Below are 17838 nucleotides of genomic sequence, written 5' to 3'. Positions count from 1 at the left end.
AACAAATGAAACTGTTCTTCAATTATTGCTGTGTGCAGGTTTTCTGACCTACAGTGAGTCTAGACTGGACGAACTCACTCAATTTCCTTCTTCATGGAAAACTAAACAAAAAGGTTATTTTTAAATTAATGTGTGATGTTAATTTGTTTTATAATATTGATCAATTAGCTTTTATGCTTATGTGAAGCTACTTGAATTGTCATATAAAACAATGCTATATTAACAAAACTGACTTGACTAGAAGTTAAATGAATACTTCAAATACTCATCAGATAGTGATTTATTGTGTAAATTAGTGGGTGTGTGTCACCGGTGAAAAACACTGGAATATTCATTATTTCAGTCACCATAGGTGATTTTCTCTTTTGCACAGCATCACATTTGTGTCTCTGGCTGAGATAAGCATCCTTGAGAAGGTTGATTGGTGCTTTTCTCCTTTTTAAACCGCCACAAGTCGTTTCCACACTGAAACCCAGCTCTCCCCTGAGACAATAAAGTCAAACAATACTCACCTGATGTACACACAGAAACGGGACGGGGACACGTGCAAACCTGAAATAATATTTACTTACAGCAGATACAGAGCACAGTAATTGTTCATGGAAGCTCAACTCAAGCAGCTGAATCTGCTGATAAGGATCAAGACCCAGCGCTGTGACACGAGATGCTGCCATGGTGACCTCTCTTCTTTGGACCATCACAAATATTAGTGTTATTAATATTTTATGAGCAATACAGCCACCTGCATGCAGTCTACAGTATATGGGTGTTAAGGATGGAGGGCTTGTTGGTAATTATGAGTTTAACCACAAACATTATTCAAGCGTTAACACCCAGGTGACTGAGACAACCTGTGGATGAAAAACATAATGCGTCTGTCTTCTAATTGGATATGATTGTCCACTGTATTGCTTCAGCATCACATGTTCCACCAGATGACATCAGCGTTGATGAAGACGAGGAAACCTACAGGTTCCAGTGCTTTGGAATTCAAATCATTGTAAATCCGTGGACACCTATGGTAAAGGCACTGAAACAAGCCGGAACACAGTTACTACATCCGGTTTTCAAAATAAAACCAGGAAAGCTGATCAACAGATTTTTTTTCCATCACATCGTTTTTTGTTACTTTCCCTCAGGTTTATGGCTTTATAATTGGTCATATATTGAACTATTGTAAATTGTGTATTGTAATTTAAAGCCCTCAATTTGGACACATTTATTGCTTCTGCAATTAATTTAAAAGTATAAAAACACACTGAACATGACTGAGAGTGACTCTTTATTTGGAGAAATCAGATTACAGAAATATAATGATGATGCATTTGACCTTTTTTGACAATTTTAAATATGTAACATTTGAATTCAAACATTGCATCTACAAAGAACTTTGACGACAGGATGAGACTGTTATGTCTCAGTATCACATGAGGTGGACTAGAAGTATAAAAAGACTCCATTTTACAGCAGCGTTTGTGAGAATTGCCACATTCAAAGTCCAACATTTGTACTTGAAAAGTGCAATTACAAGGAACTTGGAATAAAAATATAGTTCCAGGATAACTGTTATATTTCTCTTCTACACCAAAATAATGCGTTTTAATATAATTTAAAAAAAAATAATTTTTAATACACAAACTATGCACATTAACACTTTATCTAACATACAGTCGGATAAAAAACAAGCTGATTTTCTAGTTTTAGCTCATTGTTGATGCAGCAGCACAACCTGCTGTCCACACCAACAAACTAGCACCTGAACGATGAGGATGCACAGGTCATAAACTGAACCATAATCATAGTGATGGGAGGTCACTGCCTTATCAGTAGGTGACATTACAGCAATTTTAGATAATAGTTTAATGTTTATTGTTTAAAAAGTTAATTAATTGTTGCCATTAACACAGTAAATCCAGCAGGAGATGTGACTAAACTTCAGCAGCAACAGCATGAACTTTCTGGTGTCCACCATAACCAGTAAGTCTACAGAGCCACTCCTGAACCAGAGACGTCAGAGGTGTCTTACCCGGGCTAAGGAGAAAGAGGTCTGGACTGTTACTCAGTGGTCCAAAGTCCTCTTTTTAGATGAAAGTAAATTTTGCATTTAATTTGGAAATCAAGGTCCCAGAGTCTAGAGTAAGAGTGGAGAGGCACCAAATCCACGTTGCTTGAGGTCCAGCGTGAAGTTTCCACAGTCAGTGATGATTTGGGAGCCATGTCATCTGCTGGTGTTGGTCCACTGATGGTCAAGTCCATCTACCATCAACCAGGAAATTCTCGAGTGCTTCACGCTTCCCTTTGCTGACAAGCTTTACAGAGATGCTGATTTTATTTTGCAGCCGGACCTGACACCTGCCCACACTGCCAAACGTACCAGTACCTGGTTTAATGACCATGGTGTCACTGTGCTTGATTGACCAGCAAACTCCCCTGACCTAAACCCAGTAGATTCTCTCTGAGTCATTTTCAAAAGGAAGACGAGACCCCAGACCCACCAGTCTGCTATCAAAGCCACCTGGGCTTCCATAAGACCTCAGCGGTGCCACAGGCTGGTCGCCTTCATGCTAATTCACACAAAATGAGCCCGACCAAGTATTGAGGTCATAAACTGGACATGAACATGCTTTTCAGCCAACATTTCTGCATTAAAGATCTTTTTAACTGGGTCTAATGTAATATTCACATTTTCTGAGATACTGAATTCTGGGTCTTTTTTGGCAATAAGCCATAATTATAAAAAATACATCACTCTGTGTGTAATGAATCTGTATAATATGAGTTTCCCGTTTTTAATTGAGTTAGTGAAATAAATAACTTTTCAATGACATTAAAACGTATTGAGATGCACCTGTATGTTAACATAGCTTTCTTCGTAGATGTGTTTACCTGCAGAAGCTGAGGGAGTGTGTGCTTTGCAGTTGTCTACTCAGTTAAGTTGCGTCTGTTAAATGGAATAGTGGTGGGAGTTAGGGTGGTCTGAACGTTTTAAGTGACAGGTATATTCAAAGCTACATTGTGTTTTGGCCTGTGTGGTTTTCAACCTACTCTTTCAGCTACAGGCTGCTGCTTTGTGAATTACTTGATCCTCGCATCCTTTTTTCTTTTCTTCATTTAAGGCCGGCACAAACTTAACAACTTATGTGAATCTTATTCATTAAAAATGTCCCGGTCACCAGCTCTGCTTCCTGTTTAAAACAGAAACAGGAACAGAAGACAGAGTAAAGAACAGTAGCCGGGTGAAAACCAGGAAGCAAGGACCTTGTCCTGGATTTACGACCAGAATGTGGCGAGGACAGAGTCTCACAGAGAGGGTTTCACGGAGTACTTGATGATCTGATCAGGTGGGCGAGTGTGTGACGCACCTTGTTTGGTTAAGCAGGGACACACATGTGCAGGTAGCAGCGAACAGGTGAGAGAAAGACGGAGAGCAGATAGAAGAATGAAGTAGGAAGATCAGGAGCAGAGGAGGCCAGAAAACCAAACCATAGAGCGGATTTATGACAGGAACACGGTGGGTGGAGGCGTAAATTCTGTGCGTCATCAACATATCTCTGTGTCCACAGGTGAAACAGATTTATCCTGACACATGTGCTGCTTGTTCACCTTTCTGCTCATTTTCGTGCACAGATCAGACATTATCACCTCCTCAGCCTCCACAGACTTATCTCATCAGCTCCATCAAAGCTATTTTACACACAATGACAAATTAATTATACAACAATTTAGTTAGTAAACTACACACAGTCATCTTGAGATTCTTAGTAAGAACCAGACAATTCACTGCTATTTAAGTATTATTATAGTAATATGACAAAGGGCTTAAATTGTAATAAAGTGTGACCTTGTTTCCATTTTTAATTATTCATTAGACATATTCATGTTCCTAAAATCTGTTACTTTATGACTGAGCTGTTGGTCTGTTGAACATTACTCTGCCTGGTTGAATTTTTGTGGCATTGACATTTTAAGCGACACCTTTTGCAGCTTTTCTTTTTTGCCTTTAGCAGTGTGCCCTGAAATTTGTGTTAGGTTTTTACTCTTTCAGTAACATAAGGTATCTTATTTTCCCTTCCAACCAAAATACTGTCCAGTTTAGAAGGTATACCATGCTAAATGAAATGTAGTCTGCAGTCTTGCAACAAATCCTCCTTCATGAAGGTGATAATGTTCTGTTTTAGATGAAATGTTTCCTAAAGAGCTGTGGATTTAGCTGTAGGAGGATTTTGAAGGCTGTACTTTGTGTTGACGTGCACCTTGTTTTACAGAGGGTGGGTCTGTTATTTAGTCCCAGCGATATGAATCAGGTGGAAAAACTGCTAAAATCTTGTCAGATACAATACAGTTCAGCAGCATCAATATCGGCAACAGATCTCTGACACAGTTTTAAGCAGCACTGTCACATTTTAGACGGAGAATTTGTTGCTGTTCTATTAGACTGACTCAGTTTTAGCAGGCTGTACCTAATAAACTGACAACTTAGTGCATGCTGCCAATCTAGCTTAGTATTTGAGGGATGTTTTGCTATGAATCTCTACAGAATTGTGTTTTTCTAGATAAATATACTTTTGCAATATTTGGATTATTTTAATTTGGTAGATTTTAACTTCTTTATTTTTTCCAGGGAGCAGAGAAACACAAAGGCAGCAAGTACAGAAACAAACGTGGAACTAAATGAACTGATTTGAGTTGAGATGTGACCTGGAAGACTAAAGCTTCTGGGTTCGGCTGCTCCCTCAGCTCCACTGACTCTGACTGTGACACTTAGGAACGTAGCAAAATGGTGTCAGCTGTGAACCAAAGAACAGAAAGAGAAGCATCGCGTTTCAGCAGAGCAGCCAGATGGATCAGGGCTGCTCTGTCCAAGATTTGGAGAGCTAATTCCTGTTTTTATCCAGTCAATGAAAAAACTAAAAGAACCCAAAAGAGACAATGTAGTTCAGACAGAGAGGCCTGTGATGAAAACTGTGTTATCCAACATCATGATTGTGAAACTGGACAGTCTGTACATCCTGCAGAGTCAGCGGGTGAACGCGGTGCTTTGGTGAAGCCCCAGAGGGAATTTGTTACAGCTGTGATCCACTCACCCACAAACGCCCCAACAACTCAGTGCAACCACCACATGTTCTCATTGGATTCTAGTTGGAGTGGAAGAGACTCCAGTCATTCACCTCGTTCTCACAGTGTTTCCTCTCTGAGTCCACCAACATGTGCAGACACAAAGATCTTAAGACGATCACAGAGTTTACCTGAGCTGAAGTTAAGAAGCAGCTTTGAGGACTTCACACCTGATATCAGCGTTGATGAAGACGATGAAACCTACAGGTTCCAGTTCTCCTGTCCAGGTCTGTACCAGTGCACTGTGACAGGTCTGGTGTTTGACATGGAGGGAGAAGGGGACGTGGTTTACAGGACCGTCCCTTGGAACAGGAGACTACTGAGCCAACATCACAAGAAGCCTGCAGGACCCCTGTTTGACATCAAATGTGTCCAGCAGTCTGTGTGTCAGCTTCATGTCCCACACTGTGAGATCCTCTCCACAGGTGGATTTCAGTTCCTGTCAGTGGCTCATGTGACTGATGAGGGCATCGAGTTTATCCGTCCTCAGAAGATAACAGAAACTCATGTTGTTATTAACATCACAGGGTTTTCTGGTTATGGTAACGTCAAGGATGAACACTCTCCTCCTGACCCGGTCCGGGCGCTGGTTCTGCTGTTCTACAGACCCCCTGATGATCCTGATCCTGAATCTCTAATCAATGTGTTGTTGCTACCAAAGAACGTTTCACTCTGGGATGTGCAGCGCACCAGGAAGAAATTAGTTGGAGATGAGAGGTACTTAGAGACGTCCCCCCATTGTAAACTGCAGCCAAATCAGTTTTACACTCTGTCCACTTGTCCTCAAAACCACTCAGTTAAAATTGAGCCACCAGAAGCAGAATTTGATGAGGAGTTTCACAGCAGCTACTTCACGACCTTCCAGGTGATTATGAAAACAACAATGAAAGACATAAAGCTGGTTCTGAAACAAAAGAGCAGCTCCAACACTGTTTGGAAAAGAGAAGTTTGTCTTCCATCCACTAAAACAAGAAACTCCTCGCAGTTTGCTCTGAATCTATCTCATAACCAGAGGCTGTTGGAAGTTCGGAGCAGCTTCGTTGATGGGATATCAGAGCCTGTTCTGAAAAGTCTGCTGGACAAACTGTTGGAGAAAAAGGTGATAAATGATTCTGAGAGAGAGTCGATGGACGAGATGGAAAACAAAAGAGACAAAGCTCGATTTGTTATCGACACAGTGAGGAAGAAAGGTGAAGTTGCCAGTTCAGAGATGATTGACTTTCTCTGTGAGGTCGACACCTTCCTCTGTGGTCATCTTGGTCTGATGTGAAGCAGAGATGTGGGACAAACTGCTTGTAGACATGGAGGTTAGGAACTGATCATCCTGTAACTGGAACAAGGACATTTACCTGCAACAGTCACTGTTCTTCATCACTGTTTGACAAAGGTTCACTGACTGTTAAACACTGTTTGTTGTTATTCTGTGGAAAATAAATAAGACTAGAAATTATTACATTAACTTTTTGTTAATTTAATAATGTTTTTAATAATCTTTAATAATCTTTTGTTGATTTTGTATTAATAAACTTACCAGCAGAACCACATGGTCTCCATAAAATAAACTGAGCGGATCAGATGTTCGAGGTGCAATGTCTTATGTCACGGTGGCAGCAGCATTCTGCAGCACTGTCAGGGGAAACCTGGCAGTAGGTGTGAGGGACAAAGGTGAAAGAGATCTTTGCATGTTTACTGCAGCTGAAAAGAGGAAGGTTGACAGTGAGGGACGTCCCTTTCAAGAAACTGGAGTATTTTTACGCCAGAAGCACTGAAGAAAATGCTGAGCTCGTTCTGATCCATATATTTGTGTGAGCTAACATCTCTCTGAAGCTTCACCTGTAACAGTGTCACCTGTCTCATTAGTTGTAGTAAGTGACCTGTGTCGTAGTCGTCTGAAAGCCACAAATGACATATTCATAGTGTTACAGGGTTTAGAATTTGTGAATGAAAGATGTGTTGGTGCCTGTTTAATGACCTGAACTGGTTTTACAGTAGTTCAGCTCACAACAACAAAGTCTGTAATAAACTAGAAGTTCTGCTTGGATTTCATACACAGCTGTTCACATTTCAAAGTAACACAGTCACTAATTCTGCTCAAAACATGGTTAGAACTGTGCACTTGCACTTTTGGATGCTTTTGTTATGATGTCTATGGCATTTTCATATTAGGGAATCTTAAAAAAGTTTGGACACCCCTGGTGTACGAGGTATAATTCTTGTTTCATAGTTAATGTTTACATAATATAATATGGTTTTAATTGTATTTAATTGTATTCTCAATACAAGTGTTTGCTTGTGCAAAAGAGCCTTAGTTTAAAGAGCACAGCAAATTCTGCTTACAGCTTTATTAATACAAAATCAAGTTAATTTAATAATCTCTAGACTTATTTATTTCAGCATCAGTAAATGTAAAGTATTACCGTTGGCATGAAAAATTATTTTAGTCAATAAAAAGAAATATTAAAAAAACACCAACTAAAGGGATAAATAAATGCAACATATTTCATATACATTGACCAATTCATAAAGATTAAGATGATCCATTAAAAGCTTCACATCAGACCAAGATGACCACAGAGGAAGGTGTCGACCTCACAGAGAAAGTCAATCATCTCTGAACTGGCAGCTTCACCTTTCTTCCTCACTGTGTCGATAACAAATCAAGCTTTGTCTCTTTTGTTTTCCATCTCGGGGGGGAGCTCCCGTTGACCCCCCTCATCACCGTGGGGCTGAAAGGTGTTTGGCATTTATTCATGATCCACTTACCAGACTTTAAATCTACAGATGAACTCTTCACGGTGGCTTGATCTTTTACACCCAGAGATTCGAGTCTTTCTGCTGCCGACTGGTTCAGACACATTCTTGACATGTATCGACAGTGCAACATCTTGTCTTTCATTGCTCGTCATCGCTCCCCTTTTTCCAAGTACGGATCCGTGTATGTAGAATTGGATTCACAGGCTCTTTCTTGGACTACTTTTAAATTCACATCCTTGTTTTTTTATTCAAAAGTTAAAAATTCTAAAGTATTACAGCATAGATACAATATCAAACAAGTGACCTGAGTCATTACGTGTATTATTAGTGTTATGTTGTTTCTTTCTCCTCCTCCTCTGTGTTTTGTGTGGGTGTGTCTGAGGGGGGTTGAGCCACAGGTGGTCGTCACGGATTGGGCCATTCCATCCGATTATCGCCACCTGATTGGACAGGATGGAGCGTCTCCCTCCATATACACCAAGATGTCAGCAGCCCCAGCTGGTCCACCTCTGCCTGTCCCAACCAAGCCAGCATTCTGTTTGGACCCGAGTCGCGACTTGACTCACTGACAGCTCTGTGGACTTTGTTTTTTGGTTTTGATATTTCTGTAAATACTTATAAATATAAGTCACTGTACATATTGAGCACCAGGTGGCCACAATAGGACTGAGAAGCCCTTTTATTTTGCTAATTTTACTCCTGTTTTGAATTAGGGGTTCAGGTTAGACACCCTGTCATTTCTTTTTGTATTTGTTTGGTTTGCTCAGGTCAGACAGGGATGGTGTTAGAGTTTGTGTTTGTTGTTTTGTGCACTGCTCACGTCCGAAGAAAATAAAATTGCTACCGTTTAGAACACTTGGTCTGGATTTTGCCGGGGAATGGAAACAGTGGTGGAGCACATCTTGTTATGTCTAGGTTCCCCTAGAACAGGGGCATAACACAAGTAAAACTAAAGTATATTGTAACATAGAGGTATTGATGAAAAGAAACATAAATCAATAAAATTACTACGGACTTCTGTGTGGGGTCAAGTTAAGTGATAGACATGAAAAACAAGCATAAGTGGATGTAACTCATTCAAAGAATCTGACAAAATAGATATTTTAGGAAAACAACAAAATGTGGGGTAATGTTTAGCTATTTACGTTTATGTAAAAAGTATTTGGCAAGTATTATTAAATTATTGTTTCAGAATTCTGAATTTCTATCTAGTCTAAAAGACAGGACTGGTATGTCCATGTTATTAGTCAATGTCCAGTTCTGAAAAGTCCCAGAACACATAAGTGATATTTCTATTCCTGATCCACCGAAAGTGGAACTATTGTGTTCAATATTAAATTTCAGATGAAAGTACTCTCTGAATGGATAAACGTCACTCTTTTTTTAAATGAACTAGTTTAGCTGTAAGTGGAATTGGGAATTGAATATATTTGCTCCTAATTTTCTTTCAATCCATAGGAGAAAGTCTCACCATTATAAACCTCCTTTTCAGGTGGGAGGGAAAACATTCTTTGGAAAGTGCATCTCTTGTTATTGCATTTCTTGGCTGCAAACAGACAGACTCTGACAAACACTGGGTATACTTGAGGTATTGTTAATGTATAAAGGGAAAACCCTTTGATTGTATTTATGGCTGAAGTCATCATAATGCAACATGTTATGTCTGTCATCCATTGGGTGTTGAACCGACTATATTCTTATATTCATCTATTCTTTAAGATAAAATTATTTCCTTAGAACTGGATCTGCCGTTGGTTCATTTCCTAACACCAAGGCTCTGGGCCCTGCTGGGTTTGGGATTGAGTTTTAGAAAGCCCATCTCGACTTAGTTGCAATGCTACTGCTCTGTATGATCAATTGTTTAATTCCTAATGGGATTTTCTCTTATACAATAAATGATGGAAACACTTGTCTCACATTTAAAAAAAACACTGGGATGATCTATAAGCCTGCTGAATATAGAGCAAAAGATAATTGCAAAGGTACTTGCTAATTTGGGAGAGTCGACATATTGGTGAACTTGTGCATTGTGATCATTCGGGCTTCAACCCAGACAAATACTCTTTTTCCAATTATTAAATTAAATGCTTTGGGTGAGGTGAAAAGTTTATAGCTTTACTACAATACTTTACGCTCATCCTAGATCTTCAACACAGATGTATGGTGAAACTAGACAGGGCTGTTGTCTCTCCCCAATACTCTTTGCCTTGGCACTTAAGACCCCTGGCTGTCCTTATCAGGTGTAACTCTCAAATCACTGCCATAAAGTAGGTAATACAGAATCGCTTGTTGGACTGTGTGCCGATGATACTGACAATTTCCAAAAATCCTGACAGACATTCCATTTTTAACAGTGTTTGACACTTTGTATCCATGTAATCACAATTGTCAAAGTCCTTGGAGATACTAATCCCCAAATAGTTGCTTACATTTTTCATTGGTATGCCTTTAATAGGAGATAGGGGGTAACTAAGGCCTGAGGTCTTAGCAAAGGAAGAAATTGTGTTTTGAGCTGCTGGAATTTGTCCCTTAATTTTAAGAAATAAGGTTGTATCATCCACTAGTTGGCTCACAACTAATGAGCAACCTGTTGCATTTCATCTTTAATCTAATAGCTGAAGACTGGATGACATTGTTGTCCCCTAATGCCAATTGGTCTGTGCAGCAGTGGTAGAACAGACATATACCAGGGCAGAAATCAGAGGGTTTTCTGGTTTTGGTAGCATCAAGTATGATGACCTACTGGCCCAGTCCAGGCGCTGGTTCTTTTCTTCTACAGACCCCAAGATGATCCTGATCCTAAATCTGTAATCAGTGTTTTAGTGTGAGAATGTTGTGCTCTGTAATGTGCTGCAGACCAGGAAGAGGCAATTTGGAGAAAACCCATTTAGATTGATGTAAAGAGGAAGCACTTTCTTAGCAGAGTAAAATGTTCTTAAAGTACATGTTAAAACTTGTACGTAGTAATTTAACCTCACTAAAGAATCTGTAGTGGAGTATTCTGCCATTCGTGTCCCAATCCCCACACACCGGAACAGTAGCTGGCGTCATAAGCCTCCTATGTTGGTTAGCGTGCCGTTTGTTATAGAGGAGAAGAAGAGCGGAGTTTGATTGCTTTGGTCTGTGGGCCGATCATAGTACGCTCCTGCAGATTGGTTCTGTCTGAATTCTGCGAACATGGCGGCTACTCCAACAACGAATCCATCACAGCTGCTCCCACTTGGTGGGTAATTTCTTGATATTACGAATTTTGTCCGTTTTAGAAAGCCACCGATGCATTAATATTACAAATCGACGTGTTTGTAACACGTCTGAGACTGGAGTTGGGTATTAGATTTGTTCTCTTAGCTATTTTACGTTAGCATCCTGGCATGTACAAAAGACCATACGCTAGCTGTTCCGGCATGATTCGTTCATACTCGGCCAGCTTTTAACTTTGCTATTTAAAAATACCGATTTATACGTTGTTGTTTGTTTGTATGAATTTGACCTCAATGTAACGGGGATGTGAGTATGTATGTGTGAAAATTTATTATATTGGGGTTTGGGACTGAGGGTCAAGACCAGGTCTCAGAATACAGAAAACTTTGGCTTGTGAAAAATTATGCGAGGCATTGCTTTAATATTTACTGCAATCCTATAAATACGATAATTAATCAGAGACAATGGACGCAATTATTTTATTGAATTTCTTGGCAACATTTTACCGTTGCTGCTGGTTCAGACATAGTGAAGCCATTTTAAGTATTAAACCAAAACTGACTTCGTGCAGTACTTGAGCTTATTTGTGACTTGGTTATAACATGTAATGATGTGTCAAATAAATTCTGCTTTATCGTTAAATGTTAACAACTTAAAGTTATCAGTGTCGTCTTTCTGAATGGAATGACAGCAGATATTGTTGTGGTGGGTATTTTTCACTATTTTGTGGCATTTTATGGACAAATGGTACATTTACTTATTAGAGATGTAAGTATTTACACTAAATAATTGTTAGCTGCAGCCAGAACTGCAATAAAGTTGGGATTAGCAGTTTATTTATTTCTTTAGTAGTAACAAATATAGGAAAAATAAAAATCCATACTAACACTGGACTTTTTAAATGCTTTGTTTTCAAGCCTACCTAAGAAATGTTTGAGTAAATTACAGATAATTAAAAATGCAGGCACATGCTTAAAAACATCACATTGTTGCTGTGCTTTTTTTTAATCATCTTATTCTTGGTTTTATTGGTGTGTAAAAATAAACATCATTATAATACATTTGAAACATTATTCGATGTTTGGCTTGTTCTTTTCAGAAAGCCAACTAAAAATGTCATTTTCTCACTTCAATTACTTTAAAGGATATGATTTCATGTGATCTTTCCTCTTTTCAGAGCTTGTGGACAAATGTATCGGCTCACGAATTCACATTGTTATGAAAACTGACAAAGAAATCGTCGGCACCCTGCTGGGTTTTGATGATTTTGTCAGTATCCTTTTAATATTTTAGCTTCTTTATGAAAAACACTGTTTTCTATATAAGTTTTCTTGTTTGCTTTGAATGTTGCTTCAGATTTTTTTCCTTAACCTTTCATTTTAGATATGGTCCTGGAAGATGTGACAGAATTGTAAGCGCAGTTAATATTTTTACTTGCATACAGTTTCAAATGCTGACTTTGCATTTGAATTTATTCATCCCCATTAAACTTTTTCAGTGAAATCACACCAGAAGGAAGGAGGATAACCAAGCTGGACCAGATCCTGCTTAATGGCAACAACATCACCATGGTAGGTGAATTCAGTGTGTTTAATATCATTAGATTCACATTAAAGCCTCACAAGTGTATCTTACACGGATACTGTTTTTAGACTTTCACATTTAAATACATGTTTTCTGTCTGCAGCTCATACCTGGTGGAGAAGGCCCCGACGTATGAATGACTGTATGCTGAGAAAGTTTTGTGTTGTGCATTTCCTAGACTTAGTTGATTTCTGTCTTTATTATTAGTCTTCCCACTTGATCTTTAGGGAGGAAAATATTTTTGTAATAAAATTCCTAATTGAATGTTTGTTTTAAAAATGAGAAGTGTACTATGAATAACACATTGGTGAAAAATTTTTGTTACAATTAAGATTCACACAATACACAGTTTGAAAGATTTTCTTTGTTTTCCTTTTTTTAAATTCATAATTGTACAACTTAAATTTAGTGCAAATGTTGGTACACAAATTAAGTGTTTTAATACAACAGCAGTAAAAATACTAAACAAAAAACACTAATCCATTTTTTCATATTTACTGAACTGAAAAGCGAAAATTGAGACTTATTTAAAACTTGGAACTTTTAAAATGTTTTGACTCGACTGAAGAGAGAGATATGATTGACTGATGAACACACTTAGCAAACGATACAGCTGTTGAGCAGATAATTGAAGACTCTGTCCCAGTGGTACCTCTGGAACATCCCCTCCAACTCCTTCCTCCAGCATCAGTACATGGAAGGCTTCTCCTCTCCTTTTGGATTGGTCACCTTTTCCAGATTCTTGTTGACTATGTCGTAAAATTCGGCCTAAAGTAAAGGGGTAGAAATTGGTTTTACAAGTTTGTATGTCAGGATGGCCATGATGATATTTCTGAAAAGTTTGCTAACATACGTAGAAGCCGCGAATGTCGAGAACAATAACTCTGATCTCAGCGTACATGGCCTGATCCTTCTCGTGCACAAGTGAACGATAGTCCATCTGGAGGGAGGGAGGGACGGGGGGGTTAAAGGAGCTCTCTACCAATTTTAGACATTAAGCTCTGTGTACAAGACTTTAACACTTACCACATGAGTTTCTTTAGAGGCTTTTGCAACAGCATCTCCCCTTTCTGAGAAGTACCTAAGCATTTATAAAAGATGAGGTTTTAAAGGTTTAAGCTATGCAGGAGCCAAACTTACCATAAAAATCTGTTCATTTTTTTGATAAAGAATTGAAATATCCTGCATTCTTAATAAAACTTCTGTATTTAGCATGTTCCACTCTGCAGAAGATGTTTCTGTCAGACCTACTTGTTGATGTTGGTCTGGAAACCATCAACTTTGGTTTTCACTGCAGCAATCCTCTCCAAGATTTTCTCCTGTGGTGAAAAGATGGCGTGCAGTTCGTTAAAACGTCATTTGATCAAATTGTGCCACTGTGTACAGGCAGGATGCACATGCAGCAGTACCTGAATGGCAACCCCAAAGTCGTTTCCATCTTCTATTTTGGGAATAAGGTGCTGAATCCAGCTGGAGACCTACAGTAACACAGCACAGAGTTGATCAGATGAAGTGAGTAAATCCATAGGAAGTGTTCCATTTAGCTCAGTGTTGGTGTTTACAGTGAACCTGATCCACTCACAGTGATGATTGTCTGTCTCAGAGCAACAATCTCTGGTTTCACCCTGTCTAGAAGCTGAACAATCTTCTCGTTCCCCTTAATGAAGCCACATTTTGGAGCTGTGGGACACAGTACACATTCAGCCCTTCCCCTCTCTTCATGTATATTGCAGGTGTGATCTATCAGCTTCCAACATAACAAAACAACTTACGTTTCTTCTTTTTCTTCTCGTCGTCTTCATTCTTGTCAGTTTCCATTTCCTGTGAGATCAGTTTTACAAAGTCACATAAAGACCGTCATTGGGGTCAAAAAGGGGTATAGAAGTCTGAAAAAGCACACCTGGAAATAGTTAACGAATAAACAAAGAAAAGTTTCACATTCTGCACTGTTCCTAGATCTTTGCTCAACTTTTGTTCCGGCTATTGTTCACCTGTTAGAAATAAGCCTGGAGTCCCCATCAGGACAGTGTTGTGTAACCGGGAATCATGGCACCCAAACTAAATTGAAATGTCAAAGGTCACTTTGTTTTGTTTTTTAGCAAAGATGACATCTAAAGGATGCAGTGCATGGACTCTTAAAAACACTTTGTTCTATTCATGTAGTGATCAGGCAGATCAAGGGACCATAAATAGCAAAATAACTGAAACAAAGGCTGAATGTTAGACGTATTAGAAAGCCCAACCCAAGCATTTGCCCACAGTTTACAGTCGGCTATTCAGCTTCTGAAATGACTACGAGGCAGCTTTTCATTTCAGGCTTTACTCAAGTAAAGGAATAATATGATGCAATGATATCTCAGCCGAGCACCAAGCGCAAATTTACTTTAACTGTTTAACTCTTTAACAGCTGACATGCATATTAGAAAGCGATAAGTCTTTTATTTTCACTGTTAAAACCCAGATGTAGTCGCCTTAATGTAACCGTGCAGTTTTTTTTTTCAGTGGAGTTATACAGACAGCAACCGTGCAGCTGCAGGACAGGTTGTACTCTTCTGGATAAGCTGCAACTCCTCCTTCATGTAGTTCAATGCAACTGGTTTGTTTGTATGCTTTGATGCTTGTCACAAATGCATCATGGGAAATGTAGGAAACCACTAAGAAATCAGGTCTATAATTTTCTTTTTAAGCATGTGTGCTTTCTTCATATACTCAGTATGTTTAATTGTATGTAGAACTATTTTGTTTACAATAACTATGTTGTTTGGATTTTTTTTTAATTCAGCTTTCTATTTTTTGGCCAGAGATGGTGGATACAGAGCATGATTTTGAAATTTTTCTTTGACAAGTTTCCAGCACTATAAAAGAGAGAGGCAAAGAATGACAGATGGGTGTATCCAACAGAGATCAATTGAATTTTAGAGATTTAAATGTGATGTATGATAGTTTTATCTATTCTACATGAATTTTACAGAATTTAGGTTGTTTAGATTCGTATGTTGGGGCCATGTCATTCACATTTACACCTCCAAGCACCAAAGGGCACCTCCTTCAATAAGTGAAAGGCACATTAATTGATCGGCAGGTGCTGCTGGCTTGTGAGGAGGCAGAGAGTAGAGATGTGCAATGCTACTTATTTAATTCCTGATCCCACACCAAGTAAAACTCTGGCTGGCACTGCTGATACTAACACTTTGAACGAAACGAAAAAGACGGGAAAGTTATGGGTCCAGATATCCAGATAAAAATCCCAAGACATGCAGCCCTCAGCTTTGTAAGTTGATTATTTATGTTGCTGTTACTTATTTTAGGATAACCACACTCAGTATTTGACCCTGACGGCACCTTTCTTCTCTTCAGCCTCTTCAGGCCACGTCTTCACGGATGTGGCTTGTTTGTGTGAAGACTGGCTGTATGTTTGGTCTTATTTAGAAGAGAAATGTCTCCCACTAGCCTCTTTATAATTCATAATGTTTCCTGACACACTAATACAAAGTAAAAGATGTTGGACACAGACTGAAACCTAATGCGTTGTTTATAGCCACATATGAGTGTTTAGATCTGGTCTCACCTCTTCCTCTGGTGAAGGAGGGTCTGGTATGGGGATGTCCAGTGGAGCCTGGAGTGAGGACATGTCTTTGATGCTGAGGACATCATCCTGCAAACACAGACAGAATAAGCAACAGAGAGGTGGTCATCCCTCCTATGCATGGTGTTTGTTAGAATGCGCTTTAGGTGTCTGACCCTGAGCAGTGCGTCCAGCTCTATGATCTTCAGCGGTAGAAAGCTGGAGAACAGATGCTCTGCCTGGAAAACAGGAAGCACATGGACAAGTCAGAGACTGAAGCTGCACAACCTAAACGTGCCGCTCAGATTGCAAGAAACGGGGCCCACTAACCTCCTGGTACAGGGACTGGCGGAAGTTTTCCACCTGGCAGGAAAGAGAAACAAGAGTTTGTGAAAAGCTGCTGACTCATGGCAGACTTTGGATTTACTTTCGTTTTCCCCTCAGAAAGGGGCTTTCCGCCGCTTCATCTATCCCACCGGGTCTCTAACGCAGTTTGGCTCGACGTCTAATAAACTAACTGCAGAAAACTCCCTGTTTTGTACCGTTTTTTAGCAACTCGCAGCCACACGGAGCCGTGCGTACCTGTCCTAGAACCGCAGAGCGCGCGGAGGAGCCACTTACCTTTCCTGCGCTCGCCCTGCTTATTTTCAGCGTCGAAGTCTTTGACATGGCTACGTTTTCAAGTTAAAGTCAAAATAAAGGAGAGTTTCAAAGGAAATCAGGAGAGTACGGCTGCAGGAACGGGGCAATCCGTCTCGCCAGTGAGATTTTATTTCCTCGTCCACTTTACTTTCGGTTTGGTGTCTCATGATGCAGTTTGCGCCTCCCACTGCTCGAGTGCGTTCGATTCGGTGGTTTCCTTAATTTACACCTTCACAGCTTGTTGTCACAAACTAAAAGTACAGCAGCATTTATAGCTTTATTAATCCATAGATTTATATCGACCATACACAGTTACTGGGATATAACTGCCAAAACACCGGTATGAATTAGTGACATAAATTCAAATTATCATCGTCATATTTGTCAAATTGGCCCAAACACCCACTACATCATCATCACGCAGCCTATGACATTTAGTTTAAAATAGCATCTCACTGTAATAACCGACAATGAAATAATATGGAGGTTTTTCCCCAATCATTGAAGAAATCAACAAAAAATTAAATGAAAAAAATAATGCAAAAGCTATCAATTTCTCAAATGTTAGACTATATATAACAAATTTTATGTAGGCTAATAAATTCACATCGTAGACGAGTCAAATAAGGCATAATGTAGTATATACGTTTGTGAATAAGGATTTATAGAAATAAAACTAAATAATTACAGTCCAGGTAAAGAAAATACAGTGTAATTCAACAACAAAGTGTCCAATTCAGTGCTCAAAGTATCCTACCAAAACCAAAAGTGCTCAGTATGGCACATTTCATAGCAAAGCTCGTAAAAGTAGAGTTGAATCTAACTTCTTTATGTAATGAAAAGCGGTTTGTTTATAATAATGCTTAGTTTGTTAAAAATATGCATAAAGACTCCGCATCTGCAAAGTAACTAAAGCTGTCGGATAAATGTGGTGGAGTAAAAAGTACAATGTTTCCTACTGACTTGTAGTGGAGTAA

The 17838-nt window shown here is 39.2% G+C and overlaps 3 protein-coding genes across 4 annotated transcripts; 2 read left to right on the top strand and 1 right to left on the bottom strand.

The window, feature by feature from the left end:
- Positions 1–1302: 1302 nt before the first annotated feature.
- LOC137104993 (NACHT, LRR and PYD domains-containing protein 1b allele 3-like) lies at positions 1303–7872 on the top strand. 2 transcript variants are annotated; one of them, XM_067486927.1, is made up of 2 exons: positions 1303–3341; positions 4622–7872. In XM_067486927.1, the coding sequence occupies exon 2, from the start codon at positions 4778–4780 to the stop codon at positions 6383–6385; it is 1608 nt and encodes a 535-aa protein (XP_067343028.1). In that variant the 5' UTR covers positions 1303–3341; positions 4622–4777; the 3' UTR covers positions 6386–7872. The 2 variants fall into 2 exon arrangements, with proteins under 2 accessions (XP_067343028.1, XP_067343027.1); XM_067486926.1 differs by having other exon boundaries at positions 1303–3511.
- Positions 7873–10947: 3075 nt separating this feature from the next.
- lsm5 (LSM5 homolog, U6 small nuclear RNA and mRNA degradation associated) lies at positions 10948–13013 on the top strand. The gene is made up of 5 exons (XM_067486951.1): positions 10948–11092; positions 12248–12343; positions 12454–12481; positions 12569–12641; positions 12758–13013. Exons 1-5 carry the CDS (start codon positions 11047–11049, stop codon positions 12788–12790), a joined length of 276 nt encoding a protein of 91 aa, XP_067343052.1. The 5' UTR covers positions 10948–11046; the 3' UTR covers positions 12791–13013.
- psme2 (proteasome activator subunit 2) lies at positions 12999–17026 on the bottom strand. The gene is made up of 11 exons (XM_067486947.1): positions 16841–17026; positions 16550–16582; positions 16396–16458; positions 16223–16309; positions 14427–14475; positions 14237–14334; positions 14064–14132; positions 13906–13973; positions 13681–13735; positions 13508–13594; positions 12999–13422 (listed from the first exon to the last, which is right to left on the bottom strand). The coding sequence occupies exons 1-11, from the start codon at positions 16886–16888 to the stop codon at positions 13342–13344; spliced, it is 738 nt and encodes a 245-aa protein (XP_067343048.1). The 5' UTR covers positions 16889–17026; the 3' UTR covers positions 12999–13341.
- Positions 17027–17838: the final 812 nt, after the last annotated feature.

This window comes from Channa argus, chromosome 19 (genome assembly GCF_033026475.1).
Source record: "Channa argus isolate prfri chromosome 19, Channa argus male v1.0, whole genome shotgun sequence".
Classification (NCBI taxonomy): Eukaryota; Metazoa; Chordata; class Actinopteri; order Anabantiformes; family Channidae; genus Channa; species Channa argus.
This window is presented reverse-complemented; position numbering and strand designations above follow the sequence as displayed.